Consider the following 17660-nt stretch of genomic DNA (forward strand, 5'->3'; position numbering starts at 1 on the left):
AGCAAGAGTAGGGAAAGGCAAATAATACAAATGGATATCTCAGCATGGTCATACGGGACCCCAAAAGTGAATGTAAACTGAAAAGAAGCACCAAGAAAGCAAAACACCCTAGCCAAGCCTCCAGCACAGTCACCCTCGAGACCAAGCAGAACATAACAGAAAGAAAAAGTTCCAGGGCAACATCGATACAACACAAACAGGTAACCCAAATCATATAAATCCAACCCCAAAAATAACCAGAAAAAGACCAAGCAGCATAATAATAGATAAAGGGCAAAACATGTCCCCACAAAAGCAACACACTAGACTGTATATGAAACTCCAATGAATCGAAACACGCGATGAAATACATTTAATTCGCTTAATGTAATATAAAATGTCCCACGGCACTTCTCTACCCCCGATAATGATGTCAATGAAAACATAAGAATCAATTTTAATCAAAAGCTGCTGCCAGTTAAGGAAGGCAGCAATCGACACTGCCATCAAAGCTGCTCAAGCTTCAGTTTTCAATGGAGTTTCAATCACAGAATGGGAGGAGAAAAAAAGAAAACAGTTGCCACACTCATCCCTAGCAATGTCGAGAGCTTCTCCAAGAAACTTCTGTGATAATTATTTATGGACTAAAAAAATATTGATATGTAAACAATACAGTATAACACTTCATGTTTAGAATCATTTTGAATGATCATATTAAATAGTATACACATTCAAACACTTATAAATTTGTTTACATAAATTTTAACTAGCATGCATATTATCTTCTTTTTCATAATATTGCTATAGTTTAGGAGTATGAGTATTCATTGCTTTAGTTAGTTCACTATTGTTTTAAACTAACATTTCAGGTTTAATTAATTAATTAAAAGATGAATAATAGAAGAAAAAATATTTATAAAAAATGCAGACAAAAATAAATGAGGTAGATTTAACTGTACTAAATTTATTTTATACACTGGCTCTTTCAATTATTAAATGTTAGTAATAGAAAATGAATGTAGAAAATTTTAATTTCTGCTATCTGATCATCTGTTATTGTCTTAATTAATTTCAAGTCTCGAGTCAGGTCGTGATGCTTACACCCTTAGTTTTCTCCATGGGCACATGTAAACACACGGGTAAATAGAAGTAAAGGAGTGAATTGACATTTTTTTTTTTTTGGCAAGAGCCACAGCAAAGAAAATTTAATGCCTTAGATTGTATTTTCATTATAAAAATCTTCCTAATGATTTCAATTTTTTTATCAAAGCAATATAGGTACTTAGCAATGATGATTCTTAGCAAGGAAGCAATAATCAATTGGTATGCAACTTAAGAAACATAGAAAAAGTAATTATGCAAGATGACTTTGGGGGTTGATGCTTTCTATTACAGCTAATGTTGAGGGTAGGATACTCTCATAAATATAAAAATTAAGAATACACGGATAAAAAGTAAATCAATCAATCCAACAACACAGTTTCTTTAAATAAAATAAGGAAATAATAGAATTTAAGCCCAATTAATAAAAATTTGATTGTAAATATTCAAAAATATTAGAAAGAGCTTCGAAATAAATAAAATCAACTAGCAAATGAATTAATTTTTAGTAAAAATCGAATCTCAAAATATCACTTTTAAACAAAACTAAAAGCAATAAACTAGAAAATAATAAATTATGCAGAAAAAATAGACTAAACTAAAAATAGAGATGTGCACAGATATATGAGATTAAGACAAAAATTTTCACCTACCAAACAAACTAACAGCTCAGTCATCAAATAACCACAGACATGACCAAACATAAGTCAAGTTGAACCATGATTAATGCATTGGGATGAACCAAGTAAAAGATGAAGCCATTCTTAAAGCTATTATAGAGAAACAGAGGACTAACGCATTTCTTAATGGATTGAATATTGAATTGGATCTTCTCCGGATGCAAGTGTTAGAAAAGGAAGAAATTCTCTTACTCAATGAAAAAATTGTCATAGTTCATGGAATAGGCCAAAGAGAAGTCATGTTGGAGCCTCAGCCTGTAGATGGCCCAACCATGGTTACATAACTATGAATCTCAGAGGATGAAATCGATCCAGCAAAAATCAAATGCTGCCTCTATTCTAGCAAACAGTAGGAAATAATGGATTTTTAGTAGGTTTCAGGGTAGGAAATAAACTCGATCTGGTGTATCTAATGTAATACGCCAAGATATAGATGAGAGAACAGTTAGAAACAAAATGTTAAACCCTCAAATACGCAAAATGCCTCTTCTACAGAAAAAAGCAATAAACAAAGAAGCAGAGACAGGCATAATTGAGCTCAATACAATAAGGAGGAGAACTATATCAAGGGAAATCCAAGTTCATGAAAAACGAAATAGAGAAGTTGAAATTTTTTTAAGGGACATGAAAGAATATAATGGTAGTGTAGGTACTAGCTCCACGAAAATTATGATTGATGGTCAGAAGGATGTAGTTATAAATTAAACTAGTTCAAAAAATGTTCTATATGTGCCAAAAAGGTATGCCAATCTAGTTTCGATTCATAAGAGTATAAAGTATTTTGTAAATATTTTATCAAGTGCTCTACATGAACATTTTTGTTCTACAATAGTATGGTGACATGCTTCTGCACTTAAATTTCAAAATAGAAGCTGGTGGATGATGATTGGACTTGCTAGAGAAAGAAATGGGATCTACTTTCTTTTTAAATAATCAAATATCTGATAATAAAATTAAATTCTTACTTGCAAAGAACTTGGTTTGGTTCTTTCACTGTTCACGCACGCAAAGCCTCCTCCTTACAGCTCTCTATGGCAGTCTAACATGCGATCCACTCCCTTCGTCCCTAAGCAATTCTCTCACAAGTCGTCTCCCTCACCTCCTCATACTTCCTTTTCTTCCTTCACAAACGTCTGTACAACCCTATTCACCTCCAGTAATGTTCTCACGATGTTACACCAAATTTAGCGCAAAAAAATAAAAGTATGATAAGATTATTATTTGAATCTTTAGCCTACATGTAAGTAATAATATACTTATCCATTCCCAAAATTAGAATCAACACCAAAAAGTTATTAGTCACTTTGGTTTGACAATTCAACCTTAAATTCATGATTAGAAACCTGATTTTAACATAAGAGCTACTTCCATGCATTCTTATCCATACTAGATAATTTTTTATGAAATTTAGTGATCCCTATCCAACTAAAATAGGATGGGCATTAAGAGGCTATTTTGTAATTGTAAAATTTGATTGGGGAGGAAAAATCCTTCATCTTCTTATTCACACATAGGGTACATATTTGGTGTCATCAATTGTATCTCAAATTGGATGCTCGGTTGCACTTTCCCCCTTAACATTAGATTTGAGATAATATGATTGATCTTCAAAAAATGTGATAATTATGGAGTTGATGCATTTTTTGGTAATAGGAGAGTAATATTTATAACTTTTCCGATAGAGGTATAACCCAAATAAAAATGCATTTGATAGATTTAGGCTAAAGTTTGGTTTGAGTTGGGAAATAAAATTGAACAAAAGGATAAACACCCAAAAATTTTAAATGGTATATTAGAAGACAAAGCACTTATGTGTTGATAGGTAATCATAGAAAATGAAGCGGTGTTTTGAAGTTAAGTGTCCGGCTAGATATTCAATTAATAAGAAATGTTGTAGTAAGAATTGTTTCCCCTAAATATTTTGGAGTTTGATGAGAAATCATAATTGAGCAGGATACTTCAATTAAATGTTTGTTTTTTCTCTCTATTGTTGTAGGATATCAATACATGAACTCACGTGGATGATTCTATTTTTTGAAAGATATGGCCTAAGGATGGAGTTAAAATATTCCTTTGTATTATTAGTATAATGATCTGAATTTTGCATTAGAATTGGGTTTAAATCATGTCCTGAAAAAGTTTGGAAGATATGATTGTTTCATACTTTTTCTTCATTAGAAATACCCAAGTAATTCTAGCATGATCGTATATAAATGAGACAAACTATCTAACTCCACTTCGGGTTTTCATCTTTGAAGATCCTCAAATACCATTTTGGATAATGAAAAAAGAATGTGAGGGTTTATACTAGATCATAGGATAATTATTTCTAGTGAGTTTGGTAATTTGACAAGTCTCGCATTGATAAAACTAGGTTTTTTTATTAATAAGCAAATATGGACATAACTTAACAACATAATTAAAATTATGATGACCCAAAAGACAATGTCATAACATAGCTTGTTTTTAGAGAGACATACATTCGATAGACAAGAAAATTTGAGGGACATATCAAGATCAGAGCATTTGTGTGTTTAGAGAGATCTTCTTGAGCATGTATAAACTTTGATGCATTTTAGTGCTATCAATCACTCCTAATTCTACCACTTGAAATTTACAAAAGTCCATAAGGAATGTAGTTATACATTTCATATAAGGAATAAGCTTACTAATTGAAATCAAGTTACGGTCCAATTATAGAACATATAAGACAGAGAAAAGAATAATATTCTGAGAGAGCTCCACATCTTTCCCAGCAATTTTTTAGTTTGATTCATCGGCAAGTTTTACCGATCAAGATGTAAAAGTCTCTTGATAGTTTATTAGAGCATTGATATCTCTAATCATATGATCAGAAACTCTTAAATCTATTATCTAAATTCTAAATCTCTCATTAATGGCAAAATGGGAGAAGCATATATTACCTTGACATGTCATGATAGTTTATTAGAGCATTGATATCTCTAATCATATAATCAGAAACTCTTAAATCTATGATCTAAATTCTCAATCTCTCATTAATGGCAAAATGGGATAAGCATATATTACCTTGACATGTCACGAGGTTGGTGCGTTGCTCTTAATTACTTTAAAGGAGTTTCATCAATACCTCAAGTTAATCTTTGGTGAATGGTTCGATCGATCCTTCTAATGTGATAATAGCATTTGCCTCTCTCTTGATCCTTCCTTCCCTAACCAGGCATTCAGTCAGCATATTTTCCATGAAGTTTCCAATATTAACCTTTGATATGGTACAAGTTTTCTTCACATTTGAGTCATAGGAAGAGTTATGGCTATACAAAGCAGAACTTGCAGTCCCTAGTGAACTCTCATTTCCGATCAGCATCAGCATCTGTCTGTTCTCATCTCTTTCAATAAATTTAGGGTCAAGTTTGTTTTGGGTTGGGAAATGGAAGAGGCTTTGTCCCATGATACTCCACCTTACCCCATCCAATTCCTGAGCCAGTACTACTAAGAATTTGATGGTCCTCTTCTTCTCCATGATGGATTTAAATGTCTCGGCAACTTGTATACATTTTCACATGTGTACCAAACATATCCAATAACAGCTAATATTTCGCCAGAGTATTAAAGTATTGAGAGACACTTAGCTCCCCTTAACAGAGGTTATAAAGCTTGTTTTGATCTCAAACAACACTTGAGTGCTCTCAGTGTTGAAATATGTTTCTCTTGAGGCCTCTCAGATTTCTTGGCAATTTTGTAGAGCAAAAAAATCTCTCCCACTTCAGATATCATTGAATTGACTAGCCAATACATGCTAAAATGGTCCTAATTCTTCCATGTACAGTGGTTTGGGTCAGTAATATTAAGAACTACGCCCACTTTAGTGAGGTTGTCATCTTTTTCTTTATCACAAATGTACATAACGCGGGTTGTGATTGATAATAGTTATGGTCATTGAGTTCATGTTTTGTGATAAAGTTCAAAAGTTCAAGATTAATCCAGATAGAATCCCTGGTCTCTGACTCAGAAGTCACCTCCGGGGTAGTTCTTAACTTCATCCCATAGTTTGTTATCATTCCTAAACGTGTTTAGGGCAGCTTTTAGTAGTTGCTCCAAAATTGACAAAAAAACACATTTTCACTGGCAGGGAGACTAAGGGCCCTTTTGGGGCAGCTTATAAGTGCGGGGGCATTTTTGAAAACGTCGGGGTACCGTTTGGATCACACGTTTTGCCCGCTTATCTGAAAATGCGAGTGAATTTTTACACTAAACGTAGGTCGCGGGACGAATCCTGCATTCGACCCGCAGGCTGTGTTTCAGGATAAGTTGTTTATCCTGAAACCAAAAGTTGCCCCAAACGCACCCTAAGGAGCCTGGATGGAGTAATTCTAATTGGCAACAAAAAATTTTCGTCCTCTTCTTCTCCATGATGGATTTAAATGTCTCGACAACTTGTATACAAAAAATTTTCGGGAAAGCGAGAGGCTTATCGGCAGATAAGAGTTGTTGCAGGGACAATAGGAGGCCAGTGGAGAAGTTCTGCTTCAGGGAAAAATGGAGAAGGCCAGTTGTAGAAGGTCCGCGAAGAAGGGTTGCAGCTTTCAGACAAGTAAAGGATCGGATATGCAGCTGGAAGAATCGTAGAAACCTTCAATGGAAAGGATCTATGGCTTGAAGGCATCTCGCTGGATTGGAAAGGATCAGATATGTGGTTGGAAGAATCATAGAGACTTGCGGGTGGGAATGAAAGACAGCGGCAACTTCTAGATAGGGAAAGTAACAGTAAATACAGAGGGATGTTAGTGTTGAAATAAGATCTATAGTTTGCTCCCTATTTCTGATACCATGTAGAATTTACTAGGGGAAAAAATTTCATTCATCTTCTTATTCACAAATAGATTACATACATATAGGGAAATCGATCCCTCCTTACTTACAACCTTACCAAATAAATCTCACCTAAATTAGTAAGGAAAATAATTATGAATGAATAGTAGAAAGACACAAAATAGAAAGAGAATAAAATAAACAAAGGTTTTCTTAGGTATCCCAATCAAATCCTCCAAGATTCGGTAGTGATGGTCGGGCACATATGTGAGAAAATTTTGGAAAGAACCAAATCTTCTCAGATTTCCATAGCAGTCAGTATAATTATCCATTCCTAGGTAAGATAATTATCCATACCTAATCATTAGGGTAAGTCCCTAAATTTAAGAAATTTGATGATAATATTCATGTTAATTTCACAATTCATAACTTAGATTTAAAATTAAATGTTTGACTTTAAGGATAAATGTTATTACCATGCATGCTTATTCATTCATGATAAATTTTGATTTAGATTTAGTGATCCTACTCTATAAATAGGTGTCATGAGGCTATTTTGTAACCAATTTTCCTTTGAATTAAATAAAAATTAGCAATTCAAATTGTTCCTCAAATTATTTTCTCACTCCTTTCATTAGCAATTCAAATTGTTCCTCAAATTATTTTCTCATGTCATTCTTCTCCTTTCCCGTGGTTTTTTCTCCTGTTGTTCTCATAACTAGGGGTTTTTTTCTTTCAATACCTGCAGTTTTAAATCAAGTACCTGCTACCAATATTTTTAAAAGCCACTTCAAAGCATACTTCAAGCGCAAAGTGACTCAAAGCACCTTAGGCCTACTTCACATCACTATCACGTGGTCACTATAGCCTAAACGCACATAAAGCACTCTAACGCACTAAAGTGAAGCGAGTCGTTCTGATTCAGCTTCTCAAATTAGCGATAAAAAACAATGCATCCTATTCGAATTCGACCTAGTGTTCGAGAGGAGCGCAATGGAGCAGAACCTTGACTTTGACCACAATTGCTTTTTTTTTGACTTCGGCCTAGGTTTCAAGAACAATGGGAGCAGAGCCTTTGACCTGCAGTCTTCCCTATTCAACTTCAGCCAAGGTTCAAGGACAAGAGTAGAGCCTTCGACCAACAATCTTCCTTGTTCGACTTTGACCTACGGTTCGAGAGGGACTGGAAGAGAGATCCTTTGACAGTTAGGAAGCAGAGTCTTATACCCTTACACCGCAAGTAAAACCTTTGATCTGATCTACATAGATTTATTTAATCATTAATAGATTTATATAATCTACTGGCGTCTTTCTTAATTAAAGCATAGCTTCACTCTGTGTTTTACGCTTTCAAGAAAAAACAAATTCTTAGGCATCACATTGCATTTTGATAGCATTGCATGCTATATTAGAAGCTGAAGTTGAAGTTGTCTGCCACTCAAACTCCACTCTAGCCCGGCCCTCCACATCTTCTCTAGCCACCAATCATGTTGCTTCCAATTGTAAATAATACTTGCTTTCTTTTCCAATCATCAACTCCAATATTTAAAGAAGAAATAAAATTGTAATTGATTCCCTCGTCACAAAATCAAGAAGAAAAGTGTTCAATTGCCCACTATTTTGAGAAAAATTAGTGAGGCCTCATATTCATTACAAGAAATCAAATAATAAAAAAATTTCTTAAGGAAATAGAATATTTTTTTATCAAAATATTGGCTTTAGATTGCTGATGCTCCTCTAATTATAATATTGTTTTAGCCTCGATTCCCTTAATTACTTTTTGCCTCATAATTGTGTTAACACTAGTTTGTAGACTTGGACGGTTAGGCCCCTTTCTCCTAAAACCTAAAAGGACCACTTGGTGAGAATGTCAAAGGGATTGCAAGCAACCTCAGGATATCTTCCTTATCTTGGGTAGTTCGGTGGGGAAATCTACCCTTGATCCTCGATTATTGGTATGTTAATATAACACATTATAACAACCAAAGGCATTACCTAAATTCACTTAAAATGACTTACGACACCAATCAAAAAATAGGGAGGGCCTTATCATTAGCATCACGCCCCATGTTTGGTATGACTAATACTATACAACAAAACTTTGTATTGGCTAGTCCTTACAAGCATTTTCTTAGACGCTCCAAACATAAAGCAATTTAGGCATAGACAAACCTTCACCATATAACCTTCTATGAATTCCATTACCTTTTGCATAAAATAGAGTTAGACTTGCAACTATAAAAGTTAGCAACAATTTCCCATTAACAAATTTATGTAAATAGTGTATTTAGTGTGTGAAAGATCATGCAAAGTCATTGGGTACAAATGAAATGGATTACTCAAATGGACTCAGCCCATTAGATCCATTGATAAAAGAGTAAAATGCAAAGCAAGGCCTAAGAGCATCAAATACCAACTAAGAACTTAATTGTAAATCAAGTATTATAATATATCTTCTAGACTTTTATTTACTATTTCAATTTAGCCATATGTTTGAATACAATTATTAGTAGGAAAAAGAAAAAAGAGTTTCCATAAATAAGTTGTTTATCATCTTTTCTTCCAAGGAGGAGAGATTAGCTTAAAAATTTCATAAAAAAAATAATTATGTCATGAAAATGTAAAATTTTAAAAGCATTTGTTATTTCAATGCAAGAAATAAAATGTAAAATTTTACACATTCTATACATAATAACAAAATTAAATACATACCTTCAAATAATAATTAATATAATTTAACAAAAAACAAGCCCATATTAAGGTCTTCCTATGGTGAATATATAGAACAGGTGACATTGTGTATAACCCAAAAATATGTTGCTTACATGTGTATAACCTAGTATGGTATTGTTTTCTTTAGATTAAATGAAAATTTTCAAAATATGCAACAACTTGTGCAAAATCATGCGTAAGACAAAGATAAAAGTAATTCCCCTATATCTGGTTTATCCATCATAAAATGTCTGGCACTACCTTGATATCTACTTCTAAAATTAGAAATCCTCACAATGAAAATAAAGTACAAAGGGATACCATCTTTAAACAAAAAAAATAATAACTATCACAAACAGAGCAATCAATATTAAAGTACGAATCACTAGTAAGTGCAATAAAAACATCCTAAAATCACTTAATAAAAGATAACATACCATCCATCTTTCTCTGTGCATTAGTTGATTTATTCCCAACATGTGATAACATCTAAGAACAAAATTTCAAAGTTCAAAAACCTCAACCCATTTAGCATAGTTGCATTGTAACTCTTTTAAAATTTAAATACTTTTGGGCTTCATGATAGAAAAATATTTTCATGAAAACAAATAGTATCTCATAAGTATGAAAACTAATCAATTTATCAAGCTCGCGTCCTTTTCCTTCTCTTGCAAGTTCATGTAAAACTCTCTCTCTCTCTCTCTCCATAAGTATGAAAACTAATCAATTTATCAAGCTCGCATCCTTTTTCTTCTCTTGCAAGTTCATGTTAAACTCTCTCTCTCTCTCTCTCTATTTGAATCACACTCACTTGTATTCTGCCATTATTATTCTTTTTGTTATTTGGTCTAGCTCCACTTTCCCTTAATCTCGCACCTACTTTCCTAGGTATTTATCTCGCCTCTTCTTACTCTCCTCTTTTTTTCTCTCTCATCCTACTAACTTCTCTTTTATCAGTCACATTCTTTCTAAAATATGTTTTTCCTCCCCAAAATCATTCATAAAACTTCCTCTAAGAGTCTAGACAATTTGTTGAAAAGAATAATTAGGATGATGAAGAATAAAATACTTAAAGAATGAGTTAGAGAAATGGTTTCATGAAACTCCCTCTAAGAGTCAGAATAATTTGGTTCAAGGGAATGATTTGGAAGATGATGAATCAACTATTTAGATTATAGGCTAAAGAAATGGTTAAATTGCTTCCATTATAGGGTAGAAACCAAACATCCAAATAAAAAATTACTTTATTACCAAGAGTGTCTCTCTTTATGCATTATTTTCTCTATTCACATATGGGTTCCCCTCTCTTCCGTTAATCTCTTAGCTTAACCATCACAACTCCTCTCATCCTTCTCTCCTCCACCCTCTCTATCTCTCAACATGGTACCTTCACTCTATCCACACATCCCATTTTCTCTCTTAAAATTGTTGTTACTCCCCAACGGATGCATCAATATATTGAATATCCTGTACAAAAAATGCCTCCCGGCCAAATGGCCCAAATGTTATCAAATAAACTTTCTCAACAAAATCCTAACAAAGTGACATGGCGGATCAAATTTGATAGAAGATGCTTGGAAACAAGGTAAATGATAAAGGATGCAACAAGCCTTTTTTTTCTTTTTCTTTCTCTTTTTTTTTATAATTTCATTTAATTTGAGACTACGCTATATATATGTTTTTTATTTACTCACATAATTAGTTTTTTCATAAAATAGCCTTCACATCATTTCCAAGCAAAAGCACAAGTTGGAGTGCTTTTAAGACTTTATAATAAAGATGCCTAGAACTGAAAAAAGACGGGCAAACAAATTTAATTATTGGAAATAGAACAAATAAATATAGAGTACAGCATAACTAAACCAATGTTCATGAAGCGTTGAGCATGATGTGATGATATACAAAGATTTTGTTTTATTCAATACATAAAGCAAAGCAGCACTTTTACTAACTAGAGCACTAATGATATGTACATAATCTATAAATATATTACGTGCATAAAATAATTATTTAATTAATCAAGCTTAAAGCACAATAAAAAATAATTTTCAATATATATAATGATATATTAAATAGCAATAACTTCTAGCTATCTCAAAATTACAGAATAATGAATCGAAGTTATAAAAAATAGATAAAATAAGCACTTTAAAAGAAAAAATCATGAGATCGAGAGACAAACTAGAGATCAAGAAGTTGAGGCAACATAAAGTGACAATGAAGATGAGGCACCAAGAAGCATCCAGAGGATATATTGAGATCTCTAGAAGCATGAAAGTGAGAAGAAACTAGCGAAAACAATAAGAAAAGGCATAAAGCATAAAAAAAACCATAAGGCAAGAGAGAGTGAAGAGGAGAATCACCAAGATACCACTAGCACCAACAAGAGAGAACATAGAACTAGCCAAAACTCAATAGCTACGAGTAACCATAAAAAAAAACAACAAATATTATGATATATTAAATAACAATGATTTCCAGCTACCCAGAAACAATAAAATAAAGAACAAAAAATATAAAATTTGATAAAATAAACACCGTAAAATCCAAAATTATCATGATTTTGAAAACCAACTATAGATTAAAAGATATAGGCAATTTGAAGTGAGAGGTAGTAAATATGAGGCCCGGTGAAACATTTTGAGGATACACTAAGATCTTGAGAAGAATTATATAATAGAGGAAAATATGGCAACAATAGTAAGTACCAAAGAGCAATGTATTAAAAAAAAGAGAGAGCAAGAGTCGTGAATAGGAGAACCAGTAAGAAGGACCTAGCTCGGCAAGAGAAAATATATAAAAAGAAATGATTCGACTATTATGAGAACCAATGAATAAAAGCGAATGTTTATGCCATAAATACTATGGCGAGTGAAAAAAGCCATTAAATCTAAACCGAGTTTTAGATTTGAGCCAAAGCGAGCACGTAGTTCGTAAGCTAAGCTACAAGCTTATGCTTGGCAAAAAAGTGATACAGAGGGCTAGCGCATCGCTTTGTTTCACTTTATTAGCACAAGTTAGTGACACTAGACTAGTAACGCTTTGATTTCCATGATCATTAAATTGATGTTAACTTAATTAGTGATATTCTGAATGTGAGTTTATCATATCTCTATAATATCGAAATGCCTCCATCTTAAATTTAAAAATTCAGAACAATACGATGAAACTCCATAGCATACAAATATGGCAGCAATGTTAACACAAACCGGATCAATACTACTTGAGATAAATAATATAAAAATTTTGAAACTAATAGATCAACTTCAGTATTTGAAGAATCTTGCTAAAATAAATAAATAAAGATAGCAACAAAAGGTACTATCTTCATAGTTGAAGAGCAACAGCCAAAAATATTTCCAACTTTACATTTTTCCCAAGTAGCCATGAAGAATTAAAATTAGCCAAAAACATAAACTACAGGCATACAGAGTGACTTTTTAAATTACAAGGAGATTACAAGAAACCTCTAAATATAGCATGATCCAAGTAATTTTCCAGATTTTGAGCATTTTAGTATCGCATCAAGCATTTCCGATTACTTTAGAAAAACAATTGAATGCCACAAAATTATTATGTATCCACATATTAAAAAATAAAAATTAATATTTACATACATAACACTCAAATCTTTAGCAGCACATCAAAAAACACCACAACACTTAACGTTTGCATATCAGCATGTGCTAATTAAAAATTGACGTGGATGGAGGAATTAAAGATTGAATCATGGTAAACAGTGAAAGCGGCACTGAATGTGAAGAAATGCACAGTGGCAATACTCGTTCTCCCGTTTTTCCCTAGGAGAAAAAAACGCAGATCAGATGAACGAACAATAACAAAAACCTAACCAGTTCCTGCCGAGCACCTCCTCGGCAAGGTAGCCTGTTGCCTTCTCGAACCCCTCGTTGACATAGATGATCGGCTGATCGGGCTCGAGCGCATCTGACACCACCAACCCGTAGGACGACGGCGCCGACCCTAGCGCGCTTTCAACTGCAGCTGACAACGGCACGTTGCTGCCATTCAGTAGAAACGCTGCCCCCACCTCCTCTGCCTCTGCCTCGTCCTCGCCACTACTGGGATCATCCAGATCGCTGTCCCACTCCATAGAGAGCTCCCGCCTCAAACCCTAGTCAGAGATTTCAACCCATGGAAGACCTGGGAGGAGCGAGCAAGCAGAAGAAATATCGTTATATTCTTTCAAGGCAATAGAAATATCGAAGCCAGAAAGATATTTGCGTCGTTGCTTTCCGTTTTTGGCCTTTTTTTTACTGTGAGGGAGAAAGGCGATGTTTTCCGGTAAGAGTTTTGGTAAACATACTATTCGTGAGCTGATTGAGTTCTTTCGGGTGGATGGTCGGCTGCAGCTGTGAAGAGAAAGGAAGCAATAAAATATCGTTATATTCTCTTGAGGCAATTTCAAGAACATTTTCATTATTTAAAAATTTAATATTTGTATATTCATATATTTATTATATATTTAAAATTAAAAACTTAAATTTATAAGAAAAAAACTACATTATGATCTAAGACATTCGAGCGTATTTTCTGTCTGGACTCCTGACTTAGCTCTATTTGTCGCGGAGGTTATTCCTGAGTTATTTTCAGATTATTTCTGGGTTATTTTCAATAATCCCGAAATAACCCAGAAATAACTCAAAAATAAAGACCACGGGTTATTTCTGAATTATTTCGGGATTATTGAAAATTTATTTTCAGATTATTTCTGCGTTATTTTCAATAATCCTGAAATAAAAAATAAATACCAAAAAATAAATACCACGGGTTATTTCTGAGTTATTTCGGGATTATTGAAAATAACCCAGAAATAACTTGAAAATAACTCAGGAATAACCTCCGCGACAATAGTGCTACGTCAGGAGTCCGCACAGAAAAATTAGGCCAGACATTCGCACGATAAAACAAATGTATATTTTAATATTTTTTTATTTGTTTTTATTAAATTACTAGAATTTTAACTGAGACAAATAAATGCAGATATTTAATTGTTATAGATATTAATTTTGTAAAACTACATTTATTTAAGATTAATATATAACTCTATTAAATTCTTTTTTTATTATTATTGTTTATTATTATTAAGCATCATCATCTAAATAAAATCAGAATATGTTGAATTGCATTTAGTCTTACTTGCCAATTTTACATTCAAGGATTACAAAATAATGTTTAAAATTTATAAAGATGGGATGATTTATGTTTCATTGCATGATTCTAAATATATAATTTTGGTTAATGGCATTAAAATCAAAAATTAAGCTGGGGCAATTGAGTTATGTCAATATAAGATGAAATTAATTCAATCTAATATATTATTCATTTATTTGAGTCAAGTTTATTAATGCAAATATATTCTCTCTTCACCCTAGAAGTCGAAGCTTGGGTATATGAGTATGGAGTCTTAGGGTCCGTTTGGGGCAGCTTATTTGGTGCGGTAGCATTTTGAAAATGCACCTGGACTGTTTAGGTAAACTTCGTGTTGGCAGCTTGTGCGTTTTGAAAACGTCGAAAGCAGCGTTTTCACACAGCACCTATCTAGGTGCGGTGACAGCTTTCTGGCAGCAGTCTGGCTTTTCCAAGAAATATAAAAATTTCTAATAGTCACCGCACCTGTCTGGCTTTTCCAAGAAATATAAAAATTTCTAATAGGCACCGCACCTGGCTTATCAGCAATCAGCAAATTATTTTTAATCAGCTTATCAGCAGATTATTCAATAAGCTGCAGCCAGCTGCCCCAAACAGACCCTTAATGTCAAAAGAATGAAAAAATCACAATATTTCAAATCTAAGGGTCATGCTCCAATATTTATATTATAGAGCTTGCTTGGATTAGTCTCAAATTACCATAAAAGATGTTAACATTCTAGTAGGAGCTTTATAGGCCCTTAATGTTGTTGGTTTTACATACTTTCTATCCATTGGGTTCTTTCCTCTTACAATTTCTAAAGTTTTATAGTTGGTAATGATGATAGTTTCAAGGCTTTTCCCTTCATCTTGGTGACATTGAACAAAAAAAAAAAGATTGCTTTTTTATTTTCTAAAATTTTTATTTATTAATTTATTATTTGAAAACAAATATAAATTTTATCCTAATTCAAATTGTCACCCAAATTTATCATCTAAAAATTTGATTCAAATCAACATTGATCACATCAAGTAATAATGTTCGAAATTTGATCAATTAAAAGATATTGGCCACGTACTAGTTTTTTTATGACTAACAAGTTCAAATATATTGATAAAGTGAAAAATATCTTTTGGAATTTTTTAGATCATGAGTTCAAAATAAATTACTACATGGGCATGTTATATTCCACCAAAAGTTAATATCAATACAAAAAAAAATTTAGGAGTATAACAGATCATATAAAAGTAAGTAGCAACAAGAAAATTAAAATATGAATCTCAAGGCTCAAAAAGAAGTCATGGCAAGGGTAGGGAATGAAACCTAATACTCAAGATCATCTACATGAATGGTTGCATTGAATGAGAATGGCTGCGAATAAAATAGGATATAACATATCATTTGTGAGGCAAATATATCACTTAAATGACACTCTTTAACATCCAAAATCAAATATGTGAAATCCAAAAATCATGAATATCCTATAAACCAAAAAATAAATCACACAAGCCAAAGAAAAATTATTTTGAACAATCAACATGGATGGACCCTGCTACCTTTTTTTAATATTAGCATTAATGGCCCATTCGAATTTAAATAAAAGAGATGTTGTGTTGGTGGTTTCATTCATGAATTATTGATTGTTCTCTCTTTATATAGGCAATAAATGATAGAATAAATGAAGATGAAAAAATTTATATTTCAAGTTACAAAATAGAAGCCATATCATTTACTACCTCCAAACTCTACAAAAAAAAGAACTATGCATGAAAGTGACAACCCAAAGGAGTCATCTCTTGAGCACTGCATTCAATAATGAAAAGGCAAAAAGAATGCATGTGCCAGATCCTTTCCAGCATTATAAATAATGAAAAAGGGATGTTAATGTTCTGAAGGGCTAAAGCAACACTCACCTTTAATTGACCTTTAATGGTAAGCCAAAAGTAAATAGATTAGTGCAAAGCATACTTGCAATATCAAAAAAGTATCAACTAGTTAGCATTAGATTTACTGATATGAGGTGCACGATATACTATTTCATTGAGAACTTAATTCATTTGTTTGATTTTGCTCTTCATGTCAGAATTTTTAGCGGATGGAGAAACCTACTACATCCTAAGCTAATATCCTAACATAAATACTCCTTTGTGGCATGTTGGTAAGCATGTGTTAAGTTGCGGGTTGAAGCGCAAATGGGACACCTTGTCGACAGATCAACATGGATCTTATAATAATATTTTAAAGGGCCTCACTAATGCTCCTAATTGTGTTGATCATTAATCAATCTAGCAGAGGTCCTCCCATGTTATCTTAGAAGGCACCATCCATGCACCTAATAATCCTGACTAATTAACTGTCTGTGGTCTCCTTAAACGGTTCAAGGAGACATCCCTTTTGTTTCTGAGATATTGACTGTCATTGTCGTAGAGAGGGGAACTACAATTCCTAAATTAGATCATGTTTTGGTCCTTCTTAGCATAGGAGGACCGTCAGGTGGGCTAGCTTATGATGGATTTCCTCTATCAGTCATTCAGACCGCTTAAACAGTCAGCTTCTCCTTATTTAGAGGTGTTTGATCATCTACAGGCAATGGGTAGGGATTGTATTTTCTCACATACTATGGCACAATTGGGCTGTCCTCCCTGAATTTGAAAGAGCCTACAGGTTTGCTCTTGAGAGGTGAAGTGTCGGTTAGTGGAAGTATTAGATGCACTGAGTGTGGACCTCAGAATGGCTGAACAGCCATCGTGGGTAGTCTCCAAATGGAGGATGGTCAAAATGATCAGCTCATAGAAACCTTGTGGTGACAAGCTTTTCAAATGAAAACCTCCTAGTGCATGTGGAAGTTGTGACTCTAACAATATTAGTTGATTGGCTCGCATAGAGAATGAAACTGATAATCAGAGGCCTTCTTGATGCAAGAGCTCAAGGACTTGAGGTACAAGTGCTTCATTCTTTAGGCCCAAGCTAACTCGAGTTGACTGAAACAATTTAAGTATGAAGGAGAGTTTGTATTAAGGAGGCTCATCTAGTTGGGTTTCACTCAATCGAGGTCATGATGAATCCTTATAGAATATTTTTTTCTTCTTCTAGTTGATGTACTAACCTTTTGTAATAACACTTTTTTTAATAAATATGTACATGACACTTTATTTTTTATGTTTTTGATGCGATGATAGTTATAATTCCCAGGTTTTAGTCACTTGCACTTTTTGTTTTTTACCCTCATAAATTTTTTGCACCTTTCT

The 17660-nt window shown here is 33.3% G+C and overlaps 1 protein-coding gene across 1 annotated transcript in view; it reads right to left on the reverse strand.

The window, feature by feature from the left end:
• Nucleotides 1-13600, reverse strand: part of LOC110032287 (adagio-like protein 1) — a 26394-nt gene extending 12794 nt beyond the window's left edge. Inside the window, exon 1 of the mRNA XM_020735863.1 lies at nt 13115-13600. Within this exon, the coding sequence (XP_020591522.1) occupies nt 13115-13374 (260 nt within the window). The 5' untranslated portion in view covers nt 13375-13600. The remainder of the gene's footprint in view (nt 1-13114) is intronic.
• Nucleotides 13601-17660: the final 4060 nt, after the last annotated feature.

Source organism: Phalaenopsis equestris, unplaced genomic scaffold, assembly GCF_001263595.1.
Source record: "Phalaenopsis equestris unplaced genomic scaffold, ASM126359v1 Scaffold000906, whole genome shotgun sequence".
Lineage (NCBI taxonomy): Eukaryota > Viridiplantae > Streptophyta > Magnoliopsida > Asparagales > Orchidaceae > Phalaenopsis > Phalaenopsis equestris.